Source organism: Seriola dumerili, unplaced genomic scaffold (assembly GCF_002260705.1).
Source record: "Seriola dumerili isolate Sdu_G_001 unplaced genomic scaffold, Sdu_1.0 BDQW01001821.1, whole genome shotgun sequence".
NCBI classification, from domain to species: Eukaryota; Metazoa; Chordata; class Actinopteri; order Carangiformes; family Carangidae; genus Seriola; species Seriola dumerili.
Genome location: NW_019176076.1, coordinates 432,909 through 460,159, shown reverse-complemented (window position 1 = coordinate 460,159; position 27,251 = coordinate 432,909). Strand labels below are relative to the sequence as shown.

General features: G+C 41.6%; 1 protein-coding gene across 2 annotated transcripts in view; it reads left to right on the top strand.

The window, feature by feature from the left end:
- Nucleotides 1-4,270: 4,270 nt before the first annotated feature.
- Nucleotides 4,271-27,251, top strand: part of LOC111239007 (pre-B-cell leukemia transcription factor 1-like) — a 50,712-nt gene continuing 27,731 nt past the window's right edge. For both annotated transcript variants that reach the window (XM_022768766.1, XM_022768767.1), the window contains exons 1-2: nucleotides 4,271-4,845; nucleotides 5,664-5,737. In XM_022768766.1, the coding sequence (XP_022624487.1) occupies nucleotides 4,661-4,845; nucleotides 5,664-5,737 (259 nt within the window). In that variant the 5' untranslated portion in view covers nucleotides 4,271-4,660. The remainder of the gene's footprint in view (nucleotides 4,846-5,663; nucleotides 5,738-27,251) is intronic.

Sequence of the window (27,251 nt, the reverse complement as noted above, 5' to 3'; positions counted from 1 at the left end):
CTGGTTTGTTTCAAGTACCTCTTTTGCCTTCAAGCTAATCTGAAGTGCAAAGAAACTGAAACTTGTGGGTATTTAATTTAGCAGGAGTTCAAAGGAGGATGGTCAACTGAGGCAGAGCAAGGGCTTGGAAATGCTGACTCGGCTCCTGTCGCTTAATCTATTTGAGGCGTGATTAAAGTTTAATTCGTGCCCATCTCCTAATGCTAGCCGGTGTGTGTGTTCCTCAGCAGTGGGTCGGTGAGTAGTTTCGAGCTGAGCCCAGGTCTTTTCTCTCTGGCTGGGCCTCACTTTATTCATGCCTGAGGGACGCCAGGAGCTGCAAACAACTGAATTTTTCATCAAGGTTACTTCCTGGAGAGATGTGCCATGCAGCTGCTGCTCGCTCCCTCGGTGTGTTCCTAGCTCATACATAACTTACCCTGCTCTGACCTGCTGCTCTCTCTGGGAGGACTTGTTTGACCCAGGTCCAGATATGAGAACGTGTGCCGTGCAGTCAGCATGAGTTTGTTATGAAGCTTGAAATATTGAGGTTTGCGTTACATGGTTTTGGTTACACTTTATTTTAAACCCTGTGTTTATAAGCAGTTTATTAACAATTAATAAATGATTTATAACGCAATAATGTAGGTATCAGCAGCTAACATAATGACATTTGTAAAGTGTTTATTAATGGATTTTTAGCTATAATTCTTAAAACACGAATAAACAGTTCTTGATTACATAACATAGTTGTAGCACAGTGAGGATTTGTTTGTGCGTAATGTGTGCAGCTACATTTTACAGTGAATTATACACTAAATATATAATTAAACATTTATTAACAGTTTACATATCTGTTAGATGAGGAATTAAAATAGTTGACAAATACATTACATGCTTAAAATGTCCTTATATTTGCTTACAACTACATAAAAGTGCGTATTAGAGTGTTATAACCCATTTTTCAAATGTTTATATACTGCTTATAAAAGAATCTTTGTTTTTATTTCCACCAACACCATCCAGACTCTTTGCATGAGACCTCACATTGCTTCAGTTTAGATGATTCAAAAAACCTGCCATTTTCCAGTCACGAATGCATTATATACTTTGGTACATTCTGTCTTCTTCCATATTAATCAGAGCAGCCTCACTGGATAATGGTAAACACAACACAACTCAACAAACTCAACTAGTTCACATTTCTGTTGGGAATACCGACATGTTTGGCATTAACATTTTAAGTCTCTGAAAAACAACTCTGCAACTTCTGGAGAAAACATCTACTATTTATAAGAATATTTTTACATCAAAATTCATTTGCAATTATAATCAAATCCCATTTATTCTTTTTTGTGGGATTATTAATGCTGCAACAACACATTTGGTTTAAAATGAGGGAAAATGCGATGTCAGATGATTTTTTTCCCCTTTCATTAAGGCTGAAAATGCTGCTTTTCTTCTGAAATACAGCAACCAGAGCCATAAATAAGGTCTTATTTATTCTATTCAGAGTTTACATTCCAAAAAACATCCACACAATAAGGTCATTTTCGTCTGTTGGTTTACTGTGGAACTTAGAGCAAAAAGAATGAGCTCTTTAGATCATATTTCACAGTAATCAATGCAACCTTAATTATCAAATCAGACTAAGAAGACTGATGTGTGGGAGCTATAGATCGGGATTTGAAGAGCCAACCTCACACCAGAGTGTGGTTTAATATTCACTGTATTGGTGACGAACAATTAGGTGAAAAAATAATAAAAACTTGGTATTTGTCATATCCACTGATGACTGCCGTGAAGTATGTTTACAGCTGAACCACAACCTTCTCTGTCAGGTCTACAACACAAAGGTAATCCTCCATCATTATGACCCTGTTAAATAGGGAATAAAATAAAGCAGGATGGCCGTTGGACTGCAGACTTTCATTTCAGGGCTGTGCTGTGCAGTCTTGCAGCTCCTGAGTGTCAGACATTATCACCGCCACTACCCTCAACCTCACCCTGCCCCTTGTGACAATTACTGCCCTACCTCCCTATTCAGCACGTAATGAGAAAACTGACTGATCGATTTCTGTCCGGCCAGTAAAAGAAGGGAAGGAAGCATTTGGATATAGTGCAGACCAGACTCAGAGGCACAGAACTGCAGCATATCCATAATGATGTTTAGATTTTTTAAGTGTTGAGTGTTAATGGGAGAGGATGTTGTGATTATAGCAATTAGAGCTGCAACTAACAATTATTTTCATTACCGATAAATCTGCGGATAATTTTTTCAGTCAACTGATTAATCATTTGGTCTAAAGAATATCAGAAAAAAATTAACAAAAATACACGTCTCAAAGCCCAAGTGATTGCTTGTTTTGACTGACCAATAATCAGTCCCTTGAAAGAATTTAAAAAACCTGCGAACATTCAAATTTGAGCTGCTGGCACTGGTGATAAAGAATTGACTACAGATTTTCCCTCCTATAGCACTGTATAGACTAATGATGGACCATTAAATAAGCATCAAAGCCAATGCAGCAGAACCTACTGTGTTTTTTATTCTAATTTCTTGTCAATACCTGGTGCCTACATTACCCACAATGCAACTCAACCTGCAACAGTTTGGAGATTCTGGTATGTTATGCTAGTAGCCGTTAATGTAGCCTCGAGTTGCTAGCCTCAAGCAGAGATTAGCAGTGGTCTACAGAGGTCTGGTAAACACACTTCTTTCTAACTCCACACCCCCATATTTTTAGCTGGTCGGTAACAGCGGGGCCTAATAATCGCGAATGCCCACGACTGACTTACTGACTGACTGAGTGATAGAGTTGAGTGATCATAGTTCCACCATCGGTCAGCTGAATGCCACGTGACTGAGTTGGAGTTTCCCCATTGGCTGTTGCTCTTTCAAAATTAATTGGCATAAACAGCTTCTATTAGAGGGACATTTACAGAAGTGTTGCCAATTTTGTCACTAGATTTAGAGAGTTTTTTTCAAAAGCGCACCGAGCAACAAATCAAGGGACTTTTTGGACAAACCTTGGCTACAGACAAAATAAGAATGGTATTGTGTCACTTCTCTCTAATTGAGCATTTTACAAGTAAATATAGCCGACATGAAATCACAGCCCAGCTGTAGTCTTTAACTTATGCGAATGGTGATTTTGTCAGATGGCATTGTGGTTATAAAATCAGGATTTTAACAGTGCAGAGAAGAAGCTTGGAAATGGCTTGGAAGTTAACATGTAGTCTTAATGGGCCATGTTTCAATCACTATTTCATACTTGTTCCGTTGTCTGACAACATAAACAGAAAAAACATCTGACGGCTGACACTAGGCAGAATGCAAATACAAATACAAATATGACATGATTTCAACTGTCCTCAATTTCACACATTGACCATATGTGGTCCAGCTATACCAGGTTTTGACCTGATCTAGTTTTTCATTTTCAAACTTGTAGTCTTCAAACCCAATCAACGCCGACTCAAGTGACATCACTTGAGGAAATTAGTCAGATTTCACACAACTCCCTCTGGAGCTACAAAAGGCTTTATATGTTTTCACATATGCAGTAGTACTCCCTCCCCAAGACCTGAAAACATGTAGATAATGGTTTGTTGGTGGACTTCCCCTTTAATTAATCAAGTAGTCTCGACTAGCTCTATTACCAAATTACAAATCAAATTACAAATACTGCATGTTCGATGCCAACTGTGTCAGGATGTTTTAATACAAGGCTGGTTTACATTTATGACAACTGTTGTGGTCCTGTGTTACAACATAAGGCTTGTAAAAAAAAAAAAAGAAAGAGCTTCCCACAAAGTGCTGCCAGTTCTACTAAATTCATCTTGATTTATTTATTCCTTTGACTGATTGCATGAATGTAAATATTCAGCAGGAAAATATATAGTCTGGGTGACAGAGTGTCTTTTCCAAGCGCCACCATGCTGTCCTGTAGGGTCAGAGCTCCACTGCCACTCACAATTATTTATTAGGCTACATATTCACTCTCTATCCATCACTGTATCGCCACCCGGCCCGGTCACATCTCTTTATGTTTATTACAGTGTCCCACCTTCCCGAGGAGGATGATTGACGTTTTCGGAGAGGACCGAGGTGGGACTTGCGCGCTCCTTCTTCTCCAATCGTGGCTCGAGGGGCGGAGGCTTTTCATCCATACTCTGATTATGAGTCAGTTACCAGACATAAGCGAAACAATAACAGTTGGTGGTTACTTTATATCCAAAACCTTCACTGGCAAGTTGAGTCTTAAGCGCGTTTTGGCGCATCAAGCTGTCGACTACATCGGAGGTTTCATAAGAGGAGCACAACGCGCTCCACTTTTAATCAGATTAGGAGCCTTTAATGTTCAATCCTGTTTTTTTTTCTTCCCTACAGTAGCGGTGCAGGAGTGGCCAAAGCCAAAAGCAGCGATTCAGATCAGATTTCACCTAAACCAGCTGGGAGAGAGACCGAGAGAGAGAAAGCAGAGAGAGGGTTTGTCAGTCTCCCTCCTCCCAAATACAGAAAAGCTTACCAAGGAAAAAGGAGGAGTGTCGGGGCTGAGAGAGACGCAGAGGAATCCAGAGGAATTTCTGAGGATATTTTCTCTTCTTTTTTTCCCCTCCTCTTGATATTAAAATTTAAAAAAAGTTGGAGGCGAGGCAGCAGGGACCGTGGTCAAGGATGGACGAGCAGCCTCGGTTGATGCACTCCCACGGGGTAGGCATGGCCGGACACCCCGGCCTGGCGCAGCATATGCAGGATGGCACGGCGGGGACGGACGGAGAGGGAAGAAAGCAGGACATCGGAGACATATTACAGCAAATAATGACCATCACAGACCAAAGCTTAGACGAAGCACAGGCCAGGTGAGGCTACGCAAAAAAACCCACTTGTATTATTAATCGAAGAGAGGAAATATCAAGCAATGTTGTTAGGGATGGAGAGGGGAGATAATAACATTGTGGTTTGTGTCAAGACTGCCTCTAAACGAAAGCAATTACGCCCACTGAAGTGCCGTGACTGCGCGAAAGCGAAAAAAAAGACCTTAGAAACTTGTCACGATTCAGATTTTATTATTTTAAACAACTTTTGTGTTAATATTTTTAATCAAAACCATTAATTATTGCATGATTGATGGAGATTGAGATCATCTGTGTAGAGGGTTTTTAACTATGGAGCAGTTGCACCTCAGTTTCACTGAGACTCTTCTACCTTCTTACAGAGGAGCTTACATTGTAATCCCGTGCTATAAGAACATGTTGCAGATCATTTCCTATAGTTTTAACCCAGTGCACTATTAACAGTGACCCAAAATATGATGCAAAGAACATTTGAGGCATGTTACAGTTGTAGTTTAGCCAGGTGGATTTTGTTGCATGTTATATTGTAAGGAAAGTCTTGGTTTGAAAGTCTCACGTTGTGTATGAATGAGACAAAAATAATTAAAGTTAAAAACTATGGATTCAGTCTAAACATTATAAACAAATTTCTATGCATTGGCTCCTGATTGTTGTACTTATTAGCCGGCTACTGACAGTAGAAACAGCAGGGAAATCTGGGGAAAATTGAATGTTCATGAAGATATTTGGTGGTTTCAGAATACACCATTCTTTTAAGTAGCTTTATCACTGTTACCACTTGTTTGAATATTGATCTGGAAAGCTGTGTCCTATCCTCTTTTTAGGAAACATGCACTGAATTGCCACAGAATGAAACCTGCTCTCTTCAATGTCTTGTGTGAAATAAAGGAGAAAACAGGTAAGTTATGTTTTATAATTTCTTTTGTTTGCTGGATTTTTTTTTTTCTGTTTGCTTGCACATAGTACTGGGACTGATGAGAGTATTCAAAATCTGTCTTTGACAATAGATGGATTTTTAGGAAAACCTGGATTTAATTGTACAAAGCCAAAACAGGTCATGGCCATCTAGACATTCATCTCCTAAGCCACTGTAAATATCTTATTTCTTTCTATGAGTTACGGCACGTTTTCCCAGACAAATGTCACACAGCATGCATGTGAACAGCTCTGGCCCCAGAAGAGGTGCTGTCATTGGACAGGAGTGCTTTCATGTCGACATTTGGGCCTTTCTGGGGCTGGGCTTTCTCCCCCCTCTCTTGTCTGTTTTCCTTGGCCGAGTTCGGCAGTGTTTGCTAAGTGAGCTGTTTTACATGCAGAGGCAGGTCAGAGGGATTTTCTGTTTATGTTTGCAACGAGGGTCAAAGTCATGAAAAGGAATGTGTGAATTATTACTCACTTAACAGCAGATTAAAAGAAGAGCAGCTCACATGATGAAAGCCTGTGGATATTCTCTGAGGGATGTGACAGAGCACTGCTTTTCAAGGCAGGAAATAAAACAAAATATCCAATATAACCTTATCTGTGAACACAACTTTGAAGCAGTCGCTGAGAGTATTGAGAGAGCCTTGTCACTTTGTCTCGTGGTGTTGTTGCATTGCAGTCATGTAGACAGTTGAAAATAAACACAAGGCTTGTATAGAGGGGATACCATTTCCCTTAATTTAACACAAACTGTTATCCACTGACATTTCATTCTTGTGAGTCAGAATTGGCACAGGTTTCCCAACCCCCCCCCCACCCCCCCAAAAAAAGTAGACTGAACAAGCAGACACTTTGGGATTTTCACCAGATTTATAAAGGTTAAAGAGTGCAGTCTGTGAGGAGGAAGCTATAGTAGGTTGGGGCCCTGTTTCTAAATTGCAAGGCTTGGAAAGTGAAAAGTGAGAGAGTAATGCCTGGCTCTTTGTAAACTGTCTGGCGTCTCCCCGGGTTCAACCAGAGTTCGTTTCCAAAAAGAAGAACAAAGTGACTTGGACCTTTTCCTGGCTTTTCCCCCTGCCTCTCCTCTCTTCCCACCGTTCTTGGCAACCGGGGTTTCACAGAGCTTCTGATGAGAGAGGCTCCCCTCAGCCTGCAAATTCTCTCCCCCTCCGTTTAGGACCAAGTTTGGAAATGAACATATTTCAACCTAGTTTATGTTTTCTCCTATTTCATGTATTGAATCAGTTATTTTCACTCCAAGTGTAGCTGAGAAAACATGCTCCAAACCACAAATCAGCAACAAACAAATAGCTACATTGTTTTTGTGAAGACAGAAAAGCATTTAAAAGTTAAGAATAACCCAAACAATTTGTGAGAGAACCACGACTTAATGGCTGCCTCGCTGTGTCCTCCCTGTCTACGTTTGAAGAGCTGAGCTGCGGTTCATCTTCGCCCATAGGAGGTTTGTGCAGACGAAACTGAAAATCCTTTCACTGCAGTGACAGAGAAAATGACTCAAAGCTTCACCATGGCATTTACAGCCAAATGTGCTGAGTGCAGTGTATGCGAGCAGAGTACAGCCTGTAATTTGTCAGGTCTTTTTTATATTCTTTATAAAGAGTCAGCTTCTCCTTGCTTTTTTACATTGTTGCAGTCAGAGTGTCTTTGGGAAGAAGTGCAAGCCGGAGGAGATGAGTACAGCTGTTCAGAGTTGAAGCAGCCCCTTCTCCTCGACCTTTTACTAAAGAGAGGAAACATTTCTTTCGATCATATATCATTTGTTGCATGTAGTTATTCACATGCGGGTTGCATGTATCTCCCCTTCGTGGTATATCAGTGGTGTGTGAGTGTTGACAGCAGCAATATGGGACATTGCAGCAGTGAGGTGTCCATTGGCAAGCAGCTGACAAACAAGGCGGGAGCGCATGCCAATAGAGGATAGAGCAGAAGTTAACTGATGACCCCACCCCACCCCACTCCCTGTATATTTGCGCCGGGGTCGGGCCTGTGTCACGGGCAGGAGAGTATTTAGCAAGCTTAAACAAGCTCAGGTTCGCACGCCGGCTTATGGAAAACCAGTGACAGAGGCTTGTGTTACCACTTACAGACGTTCCTTTTGGCTGCCAGTGTTGCATTTCACAAAAACGTTTGCCCTGTCCACCGGCCCCTCGTGACTTTTTTTTTTAAAACTATCATCATTGTTTCTACAGTTCCTGAGAGCACTTAGAATTTGTTTTCCTGTGCTTGCTTCACATCCTGTGAAGAGAGTTGGACAGCGTCTTTGTTTGTGTGGAACCATTACGGCGAGGGAAGCTGGCACGTACAGGTTGACTAAGTAAGAGAAGCCAGACACCAAGTCAGTGTTTCTGGGTGTCAGATTTCAGGCCTACTCTCCTCTCTCTTCCTCTCTCTCTCTCTCTCTCTCTCTCACACTCTGTGTCTCTCTATCTGGGGGCCTGGGACTGTTTCGTCAGGCCACTCTGTGTCAACAGCCTCACATTACCCCCATGCAGGCTCGGGTTAGATGGAGAGCTCCTGCATGACTAATGTGATCAGACGGATAATGCATTACACCGCTTGAACTTATCAAAGCTGGAGACTTGCTGAATCAGTTGGTCCCGCTAACTGTGCAACCCCCCCCCCTGCAAAGCCTGTGCTGCTAATTAGACATGTACACATATTTTACATATTAACAGTTGTGATCTGGTCACTTTCAAGGTTCCTGTCAGGACTCATGAAAGAAAAGACATTTCCATTGAGTGCTACGTGGTTGGTAGAGCTACAACTTATTTTCATTATTGATTAGTCTACTTATTTCTTTTTAAATTAAATGATTAATTGTGTAGTCTAAGAAATGTTAAAAAAAAATACATAAAAACAAATGACCATCACAGTTATTTCGAATGTCTCGTTTTGTCCGGCCAACAGCTCAAAACCCAAAGATAATCAACTTACAATTATATAAAACAGAGAAAAGCAGCTAATCCTCTCTGGAAAAGTTGAATATATCTGTTTGTAAAGAATGTCTGAAACAAGTAATAGAGTATCAGAATACTGATCAATCAAGTAATCATTTTAGCTCTAGCTAGTGTGCTTGAAGTGTGTAGTGGTTAAGTGTCAAATTACTATTTATGTTAGTTTCTGTACCATTAACATTAAACGCTGATGGAGGTACTAGTTCAGCTCTCATGAAGCAGTGGATAGACTGGTCACTATGGCTCCCAGTGCTGCTGTTTTTCAGTATTTAATTGACATGGCTGTCCATGATGAGTTCAGGGGTTAGTGTTGCCTCTCTTTGTTACTCTCCTCTCATCTCCAGTGACAGATGGAGGCATTAGTCTCCAATGTGGCGCTGTCCTGAAACTAATGGCTATGTCCTTGGTTTCCCCGCACTAGCCGGGAGACTGTATATCTGTCCCCAGCTTGGAAGTGCCGAAGCAGCAGTTTATCCCCCCATGTTTTAGTTTCCACGGAAATAAGGCCGAACAGGACTCTGTCTGTTCTCTCATAAATAACTTCAAATAAATAACTTCAAAACGAGTGCGAAGTTTTTCCTGAGAAAATGTTGCCGGCCTTTGATTTGTGAGTTTATAGGAAACTCTTCCTCCACTTACCAGAAATGTTCATCTAAGTGAATAATAATAAACATGTAATATATTTTTATAAGTAGTCTGAGCGGGGATGTGCTGATTGTGAGTTTATCTTTGCTTTTGAAGTGAGTTATATTTACATAAATAGACTGGGTTACCTTTTTATCCACTGACATTTCCTCTTTATTCATATTTATATTTCCTGCACTATCAGCGCACTTCAGAAGCAACAGCAAGTATTTTTGCTGTTCCCTGTCCTCTGATATAAACTCACTTGCAATTAGGACAGCTAATATATTATGCAAATGTTGACTGGCTTAATTGAGACATGTTAATCATGTTTTAAGAGGCTAATTACAGCCCTGTATATCTGAGGTGGGAGTAGTAATTAGCCGTGATAACAGATCTGGCTGTAGAATGGTCATATTCTGTGTCGACGTATGGCGAGGGAGTGTGTGTGTGTGTATGTGTGTGTGTGCGTTCGTGTGTGCGCGCATGTGTTTGAGAGGCACAGTCAGGTCGCTAGGTGTAGTCTTGTGTTTGTTTTTGCTTGCTTTTTGGCAGTGAGTGCAGCTATTTTCTGCATTTAAAATTTGCATTTCAGTTGGTGTTGACCTCTTTATGCACATGGATGTAAGTGTGTGTGTCTGTTTGTTTCCTTTTTCTTTTCGTGTTTTACTGTTTTTCCCTCTGCATACATTTTTCACAAGTCACCTTCATGAAAACTGCAGGAAAGACAGCGGATCTAGAGATCTATCAGTTAACCTATCCAAATGAAACATGAACGCATTGCATCTCTATCTATAGTTTCTTTCCTGCACTTCTCAATTTAGTTATCTGATGCAGTAGCACTGGTCATTCTGCACACTGGGCTTTTATACAAGGCTGTGTTCTTAGTTTTCTGACAGAGATCATATTCAGATCCATTACGCTAAGAATGCCTTCCCACTTATCGAATATAAAATTGCTTTAGAGAGGAAATTTGCTCTATGGCAGAGTGGAGTTTCTTTTTTATCAGATGTTTGTCTCTGGAGCAGCTTTTACTGTCTACAAAACAGCTCCGGTGACATTATTGCAGTTGCAATTGCCTCAGCCATTGTTTTTCTTATTGGTGCTGTTTGGATTTGATTGGATTTTCCACAGTCTTATGGAATTGCTTCACGCAGCAGGACCGGTGGATGCGTATATCCTCATATTGTTGGAGTTGAAACACCTGCACATCTTATTACTGATATGTTCATGGGGCTCCAACTGTGTACTCCCAACTACCTCTGAATATTACTACTGTTCATTTTATCATTTTTCATGGGGTTAAATCTGTTTGGGTACATGCACACATCACCTTTTCCCCCCTCTGTGTGACCAAAGAGACATATTCTTTCTTATATCAAAAATATGACTTGTACATTCATACTTTCTTGGGCACTTTGATGGAGGTGGTCGCCCTGGCAGTTGATAACCTTTAATTCGAGGTGTGGGATCTCATTTCCCTGGCACCCTGCCAGTGTGATGTAAGTGGCACGTTGGCAGTGCGCTGGGGTTGTACAAAGGAACCCCCCAGACTTCGATGAACAGTCAAACATAAAATGGCAAGCGCTCTTCCCTGGCTGACTTAGTAAAAATGACATAAATTAATACATGCTGCTTAAACAGGACCAAGATTAATGGTTGCCTTTCGCAGCGGCTTAGATCCACTGTCAGTTGCTGCTCGCTGCCCAGATGGAATCAACACCAATCAATGACGCTGCCTGACTCTCCCTGGATATCTGCTTAGGATGTTGAGTGGGACACACACACACACACACACACATCTGAATATATACTGTACATGTAGACACATTCAGACACATAGCCATGAAAAAAAAAATAGATGAATTGCAGCTTCGTTGATGCAATATTTTTGCTCCTCTCTTCTTCTCCATATAAACTCAAAGGCATATCCTGTATTACTTCCCATACAGTGGGATGTTCAATCAGGTGCCACAAAGTCAGATGGGGAAGAGCAGTGAGGCTGATGGCTCAGTAGTGATTGGATGTTTCAATTACTGATAGTAATGCCATGGTGTAGTGAGTCATGCAGTGCAGATAGCACCATTTATTTTAATCAGGACAGGGGAGAGATGGGTGTGGATGTGTCTCCCTCGTTTCAGAGTAGTTTCACATTTAGATGCAGGGGAGTGTGTGCTCTCTCCCTCTCTCTCTTTTACTCTATCTCTTTCTTTATTTCACACACAAACACATGCACAGACACACACACACACACACACACACACACACACACACACACGCGATCAGGTGGATTTAGAGTGGAGGAGAGGTTGCCGTGGGTAACGCATAGCGACAAGGTACTCTCTCGGTGAGCTATTCTAATTTATGTTAATAAACCTTGCCGTTGCCGTGAGAGACAAAGGGGCCACAGATGAGCCTTGGTAACCTCGGCACCTTCACTGGAAGGAAAAGGCGCAGACAAAGAACAATGCAGACACACACACACACACACACACACACACACACACACACACACTCTGAGAGAAAAAGAAGAGATATTGAACTGCAGAGAAAGACACAAATACTGTCGCGGAGAGCGATGATAAATTTAGCCACACAAAGAGTTGTTTTTGTGGCTGCAAAATCAAACAGCCTCATGCTGGCAATCTTCAGTGTGGTGTGTGGTGTCTACTATTTCTGTGCGTGTGACAGCGTGTGTGTTAGAGGGGCAGGAATAGGCAGGCAGGCAGTCTCTTGGGATTGTTGCTGCTAATTCTGTGGGACCTACAGAGACACGGGGTGCTGTAGTTTTGGATCACTTCCCGGGGCAGATGTGACACCACAGGTAGCATTTAGCACAGTGGGGTGAGAGCATGAGTGTTAGCAGAGGTCAGCACTTGGCCTGGCTGTCTGGCAGTGGAAAGACCATCTCAGAGAGGCGGATAAGGGCACTAATAATCTGCCTCTGAAGTAGTGTCGGCTGTTAGGCAAAACGGTAACCCTCAGCATGTATGAATCAAGGAAATATCCACAAAACACAATATGATGTTTAGATCAGAACACTTCTTGCAGGTTTTATCTGCAGTGCTCCAATAAAGTTATGGAAGAATTACAATTAACAAGTCAAAACTGCCATTGGGGTAATTACACTTTTTCCCATGCAAATCAAATTGTTTAAAAAAAAAAAAAAAATCCTAATTGAACTCAATAATGCATCAGAAACAATGTAGATTTTCCACCAGCTTGTTAAGTTAACATGTTATTAGATGACTTGTCATTATGGAAAGTATACTTTATGTACAGCTTGTATTAAATGCGTAATTACTTGACTATTTTTGATTTTTTTATTGTGAAAAATAGCTAAACCCAGAAATGTATACTCTCAATTCTGACGTCAAACAAGGTAGAATATTTAAACTACTTTTTCTCTAGTAACAGCAATGAGGATTGATAATGCAGCGCTGCCTCCTTGCTGGCTCCCCGCACTGTAGATATCTGTATCCCAACCCAAAGAGTGAAAGCTGTGGGTTTCCTCTGTGCCTTCTGTCTGCCAGCTTGCCTTTGGCGGTGTTAGTTCTGGACAGTTAACTCCTACTGAAATTATGTTAATTGCTGTCATTTTCTTTTTTCTACTTGAGCATAATCAGCAAATTATATACTTCTGTTCATTTATTACCAAGCCACTTCTAACGGAGCTTTTACCCTTCAAAGACCAAAAGTTAGGAGGTAGTTTGCTCTTATGATTTGTGTTTACATGAGGGTTTATGTGTGGTATCAGCGGTTTGTCGTTGTGTGCAAGTTTGTCATCGTACCAGCTTTGCAGTGTCATAAAAAGTTTCTGAAATGGTAGATGCAAGTTTGTTACAAAAAAATTTGACATAACAAAGTACAACAGTGTATTAATACACTGATGCTCATCCCTGATTTTATGCTTTCTTGTGAATCTGCCCATAAATTAGTCAGATAGTACATGTGTGTGTGTGTGTGTATTCATGTGCATGTGTGTATTTGTTAATAGACAGTAATTTACTAATTTAAAAAAAAAAACAGTAAGAGGTGTGACATTAAAATCGTCCAATTTAGTGCTGACATTTTCTTGAGGGCTTGTCAGGGGTTTTCTTTGTAATCTCAGCATTTGGACATTTGTAAATGACCAAAAAACACACATGTGTATGTATGCAATCAAAGTACACACACGCATACTGTATTAACACAGGCATGCATTACACCGTGTGGCCATCTGCACTCTGAAGTCTGAGTAGAACAACTGACATCCTAAAAAACTGCTGCATTTTACATTTTCGCCATAGGAAGGCGAGTGTGTTCATTTGGATGAAGAAGAGTAGAATTCTCATTTTACATTTAGCTGCTCCACATGACCTGATAACAAGTCACTGGACAAATGTGGCATGTTTTCAGACAAAAGGCACCTTCACCAGTGCAGGGTGTGTGTCAGTGCCATGTTCATGTTCACTTTGAGCCTTGTTGTCAGAGGAGGGGTTTTTGTGTTTCTTGCTCATGCTTTCGCCAGTCGTTCACAAGATATGAATCGACGACCCTGCGACTCCACGCATGCCTCTCACGCCTCGAGGCGAGTGGCTCTTCTTCTTCTATTATATTTTATTTGGCTTGCTGGCACCACCTTGTAGCCTGTTTTATTGGACATGTCCTTCAGCACCATGTTTAGCAGTCTCCTCCCCTAAACACATAAAATTCCTTTATGTTCCTATTACTTGAGTTTATGAAGAGCGTCTTCACCCCCCCTCCCTGCCAATAAGATCATATTGATAGATTGATATTGGGAGAGCTGTAGTGTGATAAAGGCGTGGGGGTTAAGAGCTTCTTGGATAGTTTAACCTTGATAAAACAGTTGTTTCAGTGAGGCTGATTTTGCCCCATCCGTCTTCATCTGTCAGGGCCCCGCTGAAGTATGCAAATGAAGGCAGTAGAGGGAAGCGCCGTGTGCGGTTAAATGGGGCGTTGCGAATGTGCGGTGTACCGCGCCGACGGGGTGATACTACTTACTGTCCAAATTTAGTGTGTCTCTTCTGAAACCCCCACCCCCCACCCCCCCCTTTCCTTTTTGTCAGCATTTCAAGAATATATACAGCAGCCCTGAGAGGAACTGTGGCCTCTCGTAAAATGATTACTGCCGTGGCAGCAGCAAAGCGGTTTATGCTTGTATGTTTTATATTATTATAGATTTTAATGTTTTTTGAGCTGGAATGTAGTGCCTGCAGAACAGTGTGTTATCCCTTTATTTGTGTCTTTGTGTGCGCAGTATCTGTATTTACATGTTGCAGTGGGTTTTATTGCATTCTCCAGCAATACATTTTAGAATATGGCTGTTTATTGTGCTAATTAGTGAGTCTGGAGGTGTAAGGGTAATAATCTTTATGATAATAACTGTTTATGCTTTAACACTGCTCTCCATTCACAGTTTACGTTGCTTGGGCAGCTTCATTTGCCTGATTAGTTTTGTACCTACTCAGCAGCATTAGGGATGTTTTTCTTTCTTGTGTGTGTGTGTGTGTGTGTGTGTGTGTTTGATTCTCTCATTTATCTCATGTGCCGGCATATTGATTGATTCCCCCGCTCACTCATTATTTTGTTCTGTTCTTCACAACTCATTTTCAGAGAGGGGGCCAGCACTGAGGCCAGAAACAGATACCATGTCTCCTCTCTGCTGTCTGACTAGCCACCACACACATAAAGCTGTCAATCAGGAGCTTTCCTGCCTGCCCTTTGTTATGGAACGCCAGCTCTGTGGGTGGGTCCTCTGGGTGATAGATGGCTCGGAGAGCCTATCGGACTGCAAGGAGCATCCATCTCTGTCTGGTGCCTGTTAAACAAGCTTGGGAAAGCAGCCATGTAGTCCTAACCACCACTGGCCTCCACTAAAAAAACCCATTAACATTAATGAAGGATAGCTTTAAAAGTTCTTCAGTAATAGGCTTGAATTGGATTTATGAGTCAGATAGTTTGCCAGAGAGTACGTCATGAAAAGTGTCACCGGTAGATAAATGGAAATGAGCATTTGAAAGGTCTCGGGACACTGTTTCAGCAAGGATTTCAACTCAGCTTGGAAACATTTCTTTCTCTTAGCCCTCAATCATTTTCCATCCAGCTCGAAAATCAAGCAGCAGCTTCAGAGTGGCTGTGAAGGAAAGCGAGGTGTTTGAAGTTTTAAGTGACTGCAAAGATAAAGCTGCTCGTCTTACATACAGTTGCTGCTGCTTCTAGAGAGAAAAAAAAAGTTCTTAATACTTTTTTTTTTTTTAAAGACCTTTCATCCAAGGTGTCACTGACCATTTCAATATCTTGCAACTACCACTTTACCTGTCTGCAAGGTCCCTATGGATGGCTGATGTGAAACTGCCATTAGCCAGCCAATTCCTCAGCCAGAGATTACTGTGCCAGTACGTGGTAATCACAATGTTGAAAAAGGTCTGATTGCACTCCATCCAACCTACAAAGTGTGGCATAAATGGGTTTTTCGAAGGGTCTGCAGTTGGTTGTTGGTATGTCATCATAGTGCATTAAGACTGTCAAAGGCAAAATGGCAGTTTTTGAAATCTCTTTCATTTTGTGTGAATGTTAAAAGGATGTAGAAATACACTTGGACCAAGCCAGAAAACAAGGCCTCAGTGAGATTGTTCGGTCAGAGCACTGGGTGATGCCATTCACCCTCTTTTTTTTAATTTTTTGGCTTCCACTAAAAGTATAGTTATTTGAAATATTTCAAATTTCATGCATCTCCCCTCTGTCTTGGTTTCTCCCTCTGTCTCTCTTCTTCTCGCCCCTCGCCTCCCCTCTCTCAGCTAGTCTGCTCTCTGCTAACCTCTGATGTCATTAGCGTTGGAGGGAGGTTGAGGGGAGAGAGGGGTTGCTATTCTTAATGAATTCCGCTGTGTCTTTGCACTCCCCCACCTAGTTAACCCCACCCCCCTCCAATGCTCAAGGTGTCAAATTAGAGCAGCTGGAAAAGGGGAGAACAAGGAGATGGGCAAGGTACATCTCACCCCACCTCATTTCTTCACTCTCCTTCAAATCACCTAATACAACATGATATTCATGAATAGTATCCATGTAACATCTATGCAAAAATGGTTGGATGCACTTCACGTATTCACTTTAATGATTTAGGAGCAGGTACTGGAGTTAATAACATGCTACTTGTGCAGTGGTGTGCACTGAAAATACACTTGAAGGAAGAATTCAGTATCATCAGTCTGTAGTGGTGGGGGAGATATCCAGATCCTTTACTCAAGTAAAAGTGATACCAAAAGTGATGCTTGCAAATTACAAATAAAAATATGTCACTACAAATTTAAAGTACACAAGTACAAGCAAAAGGAATTTCAAGAATCACAAGTAAATGTACTTGTTTCGCAACAGAATAGCCACTGTCAGTGTTATATCAGAATATATTATATTACTGGATTATGATACATTAATATGTACGCAGCTACTTCTCTCTATTTTATATCCTGTTGGTTAATTTCATCTACAAGTTTTTTGGCCTGTAAGTGGAGTATTGAAGTGGAGTAAAACCACTTCACCTCTTAAAGTCTGTGCGGTAGAAATATCTCATAAGTGACTTGAAATACTCAAGTGTCACAGAAGTAGCTCAGAAATACCAAAGTACCCAAATAAATACTTGATATAATTTTATCATTTCTTGTCCTGTTAAAATTCCTTAAAGCTTTTTTTTTTTTTTTTCCGTCTGGAGCCTCAGCCATTTCACACTCACAAACGTGCCGCCAAACATTGATCAAACCACAGAACCTTATTTTAAATTCCAGTGGAGATCCCAAGCTTTCCAAAGATACCAAATGAGTAAGGTTTAGTTTTTGGGGAAATGTGTATAAAATCAGGGAGAGGAAAACTAGATTATTTCAATTTGAAAAAAAACCCCACAATATTTGAATATTTCCCTCAATATAAACATCATATAGCTTCAATAAGGAGTTGGAACAAACTAATACAGAATATGCTGAATATGTGTGAATTAAGGTTGTTTTTCAAATATTAAAGGTACTTCATGGGAAATAAAAGGGGAAAAGTGATGTTAAGGGTTTAACATCAGCTTACCTCAGTTAACTTTGTTTCAGTTCGTGACTTCCTTCTGTCCACATGAGTCCTTTCGACAGACTCCAGAGAGGAGGGCATGAACTTGTTGCATTCCCTGCATGTATTCGGACTGAGTAATAGTGACAGTGACAGTGATAACACATCCGACTCCTCCGTAGCTCTGCAGGAAACACCTCTGCAGGAGGTCACATCTTTCTACATTTTGGCCAGTGAACGTCAGGAATGAGAAAAAAACGCACCTCGCGGCCAAATAGGTACAAAGACGCAAGCTGCATCGCTGGTAGCAGTTTTTTAACGATGTTTAAGTGTTTCTGGGTGGATTTGTCCTGTGAGCTTAGCAGAGTTGTTTTTGTCTACTTCACCCCGGCGTTAACGGTTGATAGTTCTGACTCAACAGAGAGCCGGCATCCCCCTGTGGCTGTGCTTACTCACTCCTGAGCCTAGCGTTTAGTTTTCCCTGGCAGACCCAGGCCACAGCTCATTAGAGTAAGAGAATGTGCCTGCCTTAATTAATGATATGTAAATATCCTTGAATTGGCCACATTTGCATATTAAGAGAGATTTGTGGAATCTGTGGAGTAATATATTTTAATTAGGGATTAATTAAAAATAATGGGAATTTCATTTTGCCTGGCAGGTTGTGTTTGTTGTGAAGCGTGCGTCGGGGCCCAATCTTTGAACGCCGAGGCAGCGACCAACATGTGAAGGAAGCTCTGCTCTTCCACCCGCTATCTGTGCTGCATATAAACATGTGCCCTCACACACACACACACACACACACACACACACACACACTGGCATCACATTCCTTGAGATGCCAGAGCCTTCCCAGGGGGTCTCCACAAAGCGGTGTAGCTTTGAAAAGCGGTTGAGGAGGAGGGGGATCCAGCTTGAACACCCACAATATGTTTTTGGGGATGGTCCCAGTTTGGCTCAATTTCATCTCCTCTCATCTCTCTGTTTTTTTCCGTGTAGTTGGGGAATGGCTCTCAGACACGGAACACTAGTTATGTTGGCAATTATGTTAATAGAATGCCATTAGGCCATGATTGTGTATGAGCGAATGGGGAGAGAGGGCACGTTTTCAGAGACCCAAGTCAATGTCTGCTTTGATCCACTTCTAGGAGACTCTTTGCCAAAACATTTTCTAAAATATTCTCCAGTTTTTCCAGCCCATAGATCTTCAGTACAGCAAACAGTTTGACCGTCATGTCAGGCGTTGTTTCATTTCAGGCTGTTTGTACTGGGTAATAATGTACTCTGTGTGTTTTTTCTCTGACAGCTGTGAAAATAAATCTGAATAGAGACAAAGAAGCCATCTGTCATCAGCATCACTAATAGCACTGATAGCACGGCCACTATCACGGCATCTCCTAGGTGGAAATCATCCCCATTACCAAGCATCAAGGCTGCTTCCTGCTTCCTGATGCTCCTCGCTGCAGCATCACACACAAACACGCTCTTCGCCGTTTGCAAAAGACGATTGTTGATGCATTCGGTCATTTTTCGGTCATTTTCGTTGAGCAGAAGCATGCAGTAAATGTCTGTTTTTCTTCGGGCTGGGCTCGAAGCGGAGAGCTCCTTTGGCATTTGTGATGTGTCGTCAGCGCGCTGATGTTATTGATCCAGGACCTTCCGAATTCATTAGGAGATCCAGCCCAACAGTGCCGCATCTTTATTTATGTTGCTGCCCCCTCCCTGGCCTGCCTCTCGCTCTCTCTCTCTCTCTCTCTCTCTCTCTCTCTCTCTCTCTCTCTCTCTCTCTCTCTCTCTGCCTCACTCCCTGTCTGCCTTCCTCTTTCATCCTCCATGCATTATTCTTTTATTATTCTTTTACAGCTGCCTTATCGCCCGCATTTTGGTGAGGATAAGACCTGTCATCTTTGGGTCTTGTCTGGGGAGATGATGGGAGACTTCAAGGGGGAGGAGGAGGTGGATGGGAGGGAGGGGGGAGGGTGGGTGTAAAGAATGCCTGCTGCCCCCCCCTTTTTTTTCCCCATCTGAAATGGACCTCTCTCTCTTTTTTTCTCCCTCCACCTTGCTCTCTCTCTCACTCTCGCTGTCTCTCTTTGTAATGAGAATCTCTCTCTAATTGAGGGAGCCGCAGCGAGCTGGCCGAGGGCGGCAGGGTTAGATTGTGATACTGGCTACGTGACCGTTATGCTGATAGAGGTGGCAGATCAATAATTTAGGCCCTGACCTTAATGGTGGTGTTAAAACGCTCATTCCTCTGGAGTCTGGAGGCCTTAAAGGTGCAGAGTTGGATAAAGCCACGGAGCTGGCTGGATGTGGAGGTGGAGTGGGGGATGGTGGGAGAAGCAGATAAGAGGAGAGGTGGAGAAAGACACAGAGAGGGAGAGTGTATTTGCAGTCAGCCCCTCAGTCTGTGAAAGGAGGGATCATGAGTGATGTTTTTCCTGCTTCTACATTCAGACACTCACATTGTCACCAACATTCATCCTCTTAGTATCTATATGAATGCCATAAGCTTTTTTTCTTGCCTGTATTTGGTATCTGGTTGTAATCCGTTCTCATAAGAAATCCTCCACCCATTCTCACTGATGCACTGAATGCATCATCAGACACCAGAAGTGAACAAAGACTGCGGTAACGAGTGGGTTTAATCTGGTTCTGGGCTTGTCTTGTGCTCCTAGCTTAAGGCCATGCACATTGAGGATTCGGACAGCGATCGATTTGATTCTGAGGGACATTAACGTCACGGCCTCATGCGTCTCTCTGAATCTGTAAGACTGGACTCATTCCCTGCTGGCAGGATGCGACCATCTCAGCTCTCCCCTGCACCTCCCCACCCACCCAGCCACCCTTAGGGGATGATATATTAGATATAACCAATTCAATTTTATGCAGCCAGGACAGACGCCCTGGAGACATAAACACACACATTTTTAATACACTCTTCACCAGGAAGCCCAATGCGCTAGAGCCTGCGGCTGCCCTGGGTCTCCTCTCACACTCAATTATTAATGTAACGGCCGTATTGGCTTAATTAAATAATAAAGACAAGCTCACTGCAAAGGAATGGGCCAAGGACAAGTCAGGAGGAGAGGTGGCTCCTTTAAATGTCTGATTTTGACATATATGAGGAAGCAAGGCTGTAAATATGCAATATTGCAATAACATTTGATGACCAAAATGTCGTATCCACCATCAAATATGCATTGATGGTTAATACACCATGTATTTGTAGCTTGTTGTGTCACTATTTTTATACTATCTATTAAAAGAACGGCCATATTCCATCTAAATTGCTTCCTGACAGTGGTTAGTCTCATAATATTTTTTTTTCCAGAAAGCCCTTTTCTTAAAATAAATCATCTGAGGGAGAGGTGTAGACTTTTGGCTTCAAGTCTCGGATCTGCTCATAAATCAATTGTCTTGAGAGTCGGGTCAAACAGGGGCTTGTGATACCTCAACTACATAAAAAGACTGATTTCCTCAGATTATGGATTCTTGCCACCTCAAGGGCAAGCCAGAGGAAGCACTCTGTCTCCGATGTGATGAAATGTGGCGTTATCTTTTACTTTGTTTCATTAGATTCACTGGAGATTACACACTCTATCCTCATAGACTAGATTTTCCAGCTTTCTAAGATGAGAGATCTTCTGGCCTCGGGGCAAAAAAATATATTTCCGAGCTCCCATCCCCAGCCCGCTTCTTGGGGTTCATGTCTGTTTTAACTTGCAATTAATTATTCAAATTCATTTTGAAATGCAGGGTTACATTTTGAGTGGCTTGTTCTAAGGCAAAAGCAGTTTTTTTCACTAATGGCAAGTAAGCTCCGCCATTAGATTGAAAAATAGGCCCATTGTGTGTGTTGACTTGGTGGCGTACTGCGATGAAGGATTGCGACAAACTGGAGTGTTTAAATCGGCGAATTGAAATTAATGCCCTCTCAAAGCCAGGCTTGCTGACGATACATTAAAGCTAATACTCCAGTGAGGTCGAGCAAATGTTTGTTTATATACATGAAATACACTGCGAGAGAATGAAATGATTGGATTTTGCCCAAGTAAACACTTATATTAAAGAGAGAGACAAAAGAAACAAATTGTAATGCAATGAGGTGTGGACGCTTTCCATGGTTATTGTTTCGTCTTTGTTTTTGAGTAGACTAATCCTACCTGACGTGTTTCATTTATGCCTTTTTTTTTTTTCAATTCTCTGTTTTTCTACAATTCAGCCTGTTTGGTTATTTCATACCCCCTTTTGTTTTTGCCACATACTTAAACTATGTCCCTCTCTTTTCGTCTGCTGACACATTGAGACACTTTCAAAGGTCATGCCTCAAGTCTGTCTTGTCACATCACTTATTCAGGCTGGTTTTATTTATTCATGCCACTTTTTGATTTTAATAATTTAATGCAGTGAAATGTTTCTTTCATATAGCTATAAAGTGCTCGCCAGGAGTGTTGATGTCTCTGAAAATATGGTTATATGGCTTCTTTATACACCTCGGACAATCCTCCATGTAAAGTGTGAGCTGTTGCTGTCACTAGAAGCTGTAATGTGTATCGATTGAAATTATCCCTCACTTCCACTGCAGCCAGAGGACCTCTCAGATGCTGGCCAAAGAGGCAGAGTGTATAAGAGGCTCTTTTTGTACTTTTCTTTTTCCTTTAGAATTTACTGCCAGCGGCCTAGAGTGGTATTTATTTTCCTCAGACTCTCCTCTGCGATGCTGGAGTTGGCAGAGTGATTTTGTAGAATAGAAACATTATAGACTGTTAGTGTCAAAGTGTTAAATGTGATGTATAGAGCTGGGGGTTTCAGAGGGAGGAGGGTGGACGGGCTTGAGGAGGAGGCGGTAAGGAGGTGAGCACTGCCAGCCATGACTGGAGCAAGGTGCTCATGGGAGAGAGGGGCCATCCACCATGTGAGGGATGGCAGGGTAATGTGGCGGGAGGTAATGGCTTTTCTCAGTCCGCTGAAACAGAGGGGAGATCATTAGGGGCTGCCGTGCCGCACCGCGCCGTCCGTTTACCCCGACTCTGCCAGCGTCTCCTGTCAGAGCAGGGATGTGGAGACACTCATTGTGTTTGTCTGTCTGTTTTTCTGTGGCGCTGGCAGCGTTGCTCCAAAGAGGCAAGAGTGTTTGATTATTATTTTGGGCCTTTCTTACTGGGATGGATAGACACTGACACTTTAGCTTACAGCTGCACTCTGATATTTCCTTAGCAAATGCTTCTCCAGCTGTGAAATCAAATCAAAGAGCTAGCCTAGACCTGATGACAAAAACAAAACTCCTTGACTTCTCCTTTGCCGTTACACAGCTGAGTACTACTTTTCCACAAGCAATTCAGTTATTGGGCACAAAAGTGTTGTCTCTTAAAAAATAAGGGTTGAAAACCCTTTAGATCTTAATGTGATTTAAAGTGACTGCTACTTTGTTTCATCAAGGCGACGTTTGACTTTGATCAATTAAAAAGATCACAGTAGTTGTCATAAATTTAATGTGTTACAAGTTACAGCGCAATACACATCTTTATAGTTCAAAACTCAAGTCTTAATCAAAAGAGAAATTCACTTCAGACAGAGAGTTTGGAAAACACATAGACAAAAAGGCCTTCAGATCTCACAGTGATTGTCTATAGCAAAATAAAGATACCTCCTCTAATTTTCTTTGAGGCTATCATCGTCTTCGGTCCGTGTTTACTAATCATTACAGTGGTTGACATTTATGTCTTTCCACAGTAGTTACGATGAAGCACATTATAACTGAAAGCTTTCATCAAAAGCGAGATTGACTTCAGATCTTATTTTGAAAAGCCAGTGTTTCGAGCGTCACACCACAGTATGGGCGAATATTTTAGACTCTATGTTTGTTTTCATATATAGAGAATAAATGTCTGAACTTTAATTGTGGGGAAAGACATTGATGGCATGTTTTTTGTGACCTGTGTTAGAAATAAAGGTGTGCTTTGTGCATCAGCGAGGAGTCCTCAGAACCGGTTAACAGCACTTTGAGCTGTCGGTCGATTTTTGCCCCGGCGAGCCTCCAGCCCGGCGTGACAGAGAAGATTGGACGTCATTAAGGTCTACACTCTTTCCGCTGTCTGGGGGTGTGTGAAATGGGCTCTGCTGCTGCCAAAAGCGTGGACTGTTACAGTGTATCTCCATCGTTCATGTGAAATCTCAAAGACAGATTTGCAGAACATACGACCAGAGCTGCGTATTCATCTTTGCGGTGTCGTTTACCTGCTCCATATTGGTTTTCCAGATGTTTCTTTCTTTCTGTTTTTACATGCCCCTTCTGTTTTAGTTGAAGGTTGGTGTGGAAGTCACATGTCGAAGAAGAAGATTCTCCTTGTGTCGCTGTCAAGACTCATTCACGACGTATGAAAAAAAGCTTCAGAGAAATATGATCGTTCCTGTAAAATGGACCAATTACTCCCCATTGACAACCTTCAAAGCCCACTTTTATTGGCCGATTCAGCCAAATAAAATTTTATTGCACAAGCGGAAAGGGACGGCGTCATTTTTGCATAGCTTTTCCAAGCCCAGCGTTTATATGATCCCCGTTATTACACCTCTGTGACATTTAAACTTTATTGAACAAGACTTTAAAATCTGTAGGCAGTATATAAAAGATCGAGGAATTTATTTCTTTCAGATGGGAGGAGAGTCCCCCAACAGTTGAGACCTGACTGGAACAGATTGACTTGGTTTTGTTTGAGCGAATAATTTGTAAATGAAACTATTTTTTAGAATAGGTCATGTAAAATGTAATTTTTTTTTTTTTATATTGTAGATCTATTTTTAAAATCTAAAACAGGGCTGAAATTAGCCATTATTTTCATTTTTGATTAACTTGCTAATTAGTTTCTCAATTTCATGAAAAAAACGTCCAAAAACTGTGAAAGGTGTCCATCACAATTTCTTTAAGAATATCCAATAAATATCACGTACATATTGTCAGTGTGGTGGGTCTTACATAATAACACAGATTATTGAAATGAGGGCGATCAATTTTTTTTCAAATTGAAAAAATGGCCAGCGCATGGTGACATCTTCGCATTGCTTGTTTTGTTTTGCCACTAGTCCAAACCCCAAAATGTAGTCTATAAAATGTCAGAAAATAGTGAAAAATATTCATCACCGAATGTTCAAAACCTAAATATATTCAGTATATTATCACATATGACAATTTAAGATGTAGAATTAGAGAATTTTGACCATTTGACCGTGACAATTGCTGCAGATTTTTTTTCTTCTGCTGATCAACTAATTGATTGATTCAGCTCTAATCTACAATATCTGAAATTTGAATGTGATACAAGGTCGCTGAGGTTTGTCTTTAAAGCTTTATATGTCACCACAGATGAACTTCCTTCTTAGAGAGTAAATGTATTTCCTAGACAGCCAGACAGAGAGAAACTAAAGCAGAAAAGGGAAAGGCACAGGGAGAAAGGTCCTGCCCCCCTCCTCTGTGTAATTAAAAGGGGGTGTCTGTCAGGGGCTGCTGCTGCTTTGTGTGGCCCCATATGTTTGGGCGCTGATACAGGGAGGATTATTCTGTTTGGAAGCCTGATAACAGCCTGTTTATAACCTTGGCACAGGCTGTAGCCTAATCTGGCAGCAGCACATCTCCCCACCCAACCCCCCACCCGCACCCCCCCCACCCCACCAACCCCTTAAATTTTCACAGAAAAACCATAGTGGCTATTTTTTTCCTCCAACTGGGGGAAACAGCGATGACCCAGAAAGACTCAAGTGTTTCACCTACAGTATATCTCTCGTTTACATGTATGTTTCTTCACATCTCAAATAGTGTGTGAAATGTTTATATTTAACCTAAACTGTCAGATTCAAGATAGCTGAGATTGTGAATGTTAACAGGTGTAAAATTATTCCATCTTGTTTTGCTAGTTTGGCTGATCATCTATCAGCGAACACCCAACAAGCAGCATAAACACCGTTTCCTCGAGTCCATTTAGTGTTCGTCGCTCTTTCATTTTCTTAAGTTGTACAGAATCAGTTCTACACTTGTACACCTTTTCTTTCCATTTCCGGAAATCCATGCTGTCTTTGTTGCAAACTCCATTTTAATTTTCTAATCTGCTGGCTGATTAGTTCGGTCTTTTGTTCTCGGAGCATATTGCCACTGTACTTCCTTTCACACGACTGAGTGTGTAATGATTTTAATTCTGCTCCCGCAAACTGCTTTGTGATTTTACGTCCTTTGTGCTTTTTGAAAAACAGCCCCAAATAGTTTAATGCCGAAATTATGCCTTTCCTTTAATAATTGCTACATGATTGATTTTATGGAAGTAATTGAACACCAGTTGCCTAGTATGGATGCCGCATTCCTAAGAAAATATGAAGAAAACCTGCTGATATATGCTAGATCAATATGACCAGGTGTTGTAGACTGTTTCAATGAGAGATTCCCAGTAAATGAAAGTGTCTTTACTCATGTACTTAGTACAATCCTTTGTCCTTCCTTCGTCTGTCACTTTATATTCCACAACATTTCAGATGGAAATATAGTACTTTGTACTGTAAATTTTAAATGCACAAAATATGATAGATTAAATTATCCAGCAATATTAAGAGGCTCCATCTCAACAATGACAACATTAAAGTATGGTTTACAAGGTAATGCATCAATAATAATGATGCAATAATATATTGATATTATTACACTGACAGGGGCCTTTTGATATATTAAACAGTCTAAAATTTGTTGCTAATATTTCTGTAATGAGATGACTGTGTATGAATATGAACCACACTGTATTTTTTTTTCTTTTGGCTTTCGAATCAGAGGGGACAAAAATACTGAAATTCAGCTCCTTGCCCACATCCTGAATCACATAATTCTCTGCTATTCTTGCCCTAAATGTTCATATTAATAAGAAGCTTCCAACCTTGCTGATGATTTTCCAGCACGCTGAATAAAAGTCACTCTCAGTAATGCACTGTTCTATAGCGAGGACCCTTAACCGGCACACTGCAGGGAGAGGGAGTGCTCGGAGTGGCAGGCAAAGAGAACTGTCAACCTGTCACATTTCTCCCTCCTCTTCCCCCTGATAAATTAAAGTTACACAGTGTGCGTGTTGTAGCAGCGGAAGGCTGTGCAGAAAAGCCTGGCTCCTCAGGTCTCAGGAGATAGCTGGCAACTAGGTCAGACTGATAATGTAATCCGCTGACTGGATCCTCAGCCCACTACATCCAGAGAGAAAAGCATGACAGGAAAAAAAAAATGGAAATGTAGGAGGAAAATAGGAACTTTTATGTGTTGTTGCATTTACTTAGCATTACCTCACATGCTCTCGTTAATGAAGTTTATGAAGGAGCAATGTCCGTGCAGTCTGTTGTGAGGGAATGCAACATATACAGTATGTGTGTGTGTGTGTGTGTGTGTGTGTGAGGCTAACTTACTGACTTACTGGCTGACTGACTGACTGACTGACTGACTGACTGCACACGTGTGATAATTCAAAAAGTGTAATCCATGTCAATATACCTCACACTCTTCACATGGGAATCTTATTTACACAGATTCCTTTTTATGCGTTATCTTTGCACTGCACTGCACATCCACAACAAAACAGTATCATGCGAGTCCGCGGGGAGAGAGAGTGACAAGAATAAGTTCCTGCATCAGCAAGGTGCATTTTCATTCCCATGCAGTATTCCAGAGAGGCTCTGTGGGCCCACTGTGACAACTCTGCCTCCCTGCAGGTGTGGAAATGAAACCGGGCCTATAAATAGCCCAGGCAGCTGGGAGTAGAGCACTGTAGAGGAGAAGGGTGGGGGGGTGGGGGGGGAGTGGATTAGAGGTCCAGCTGGGGATGC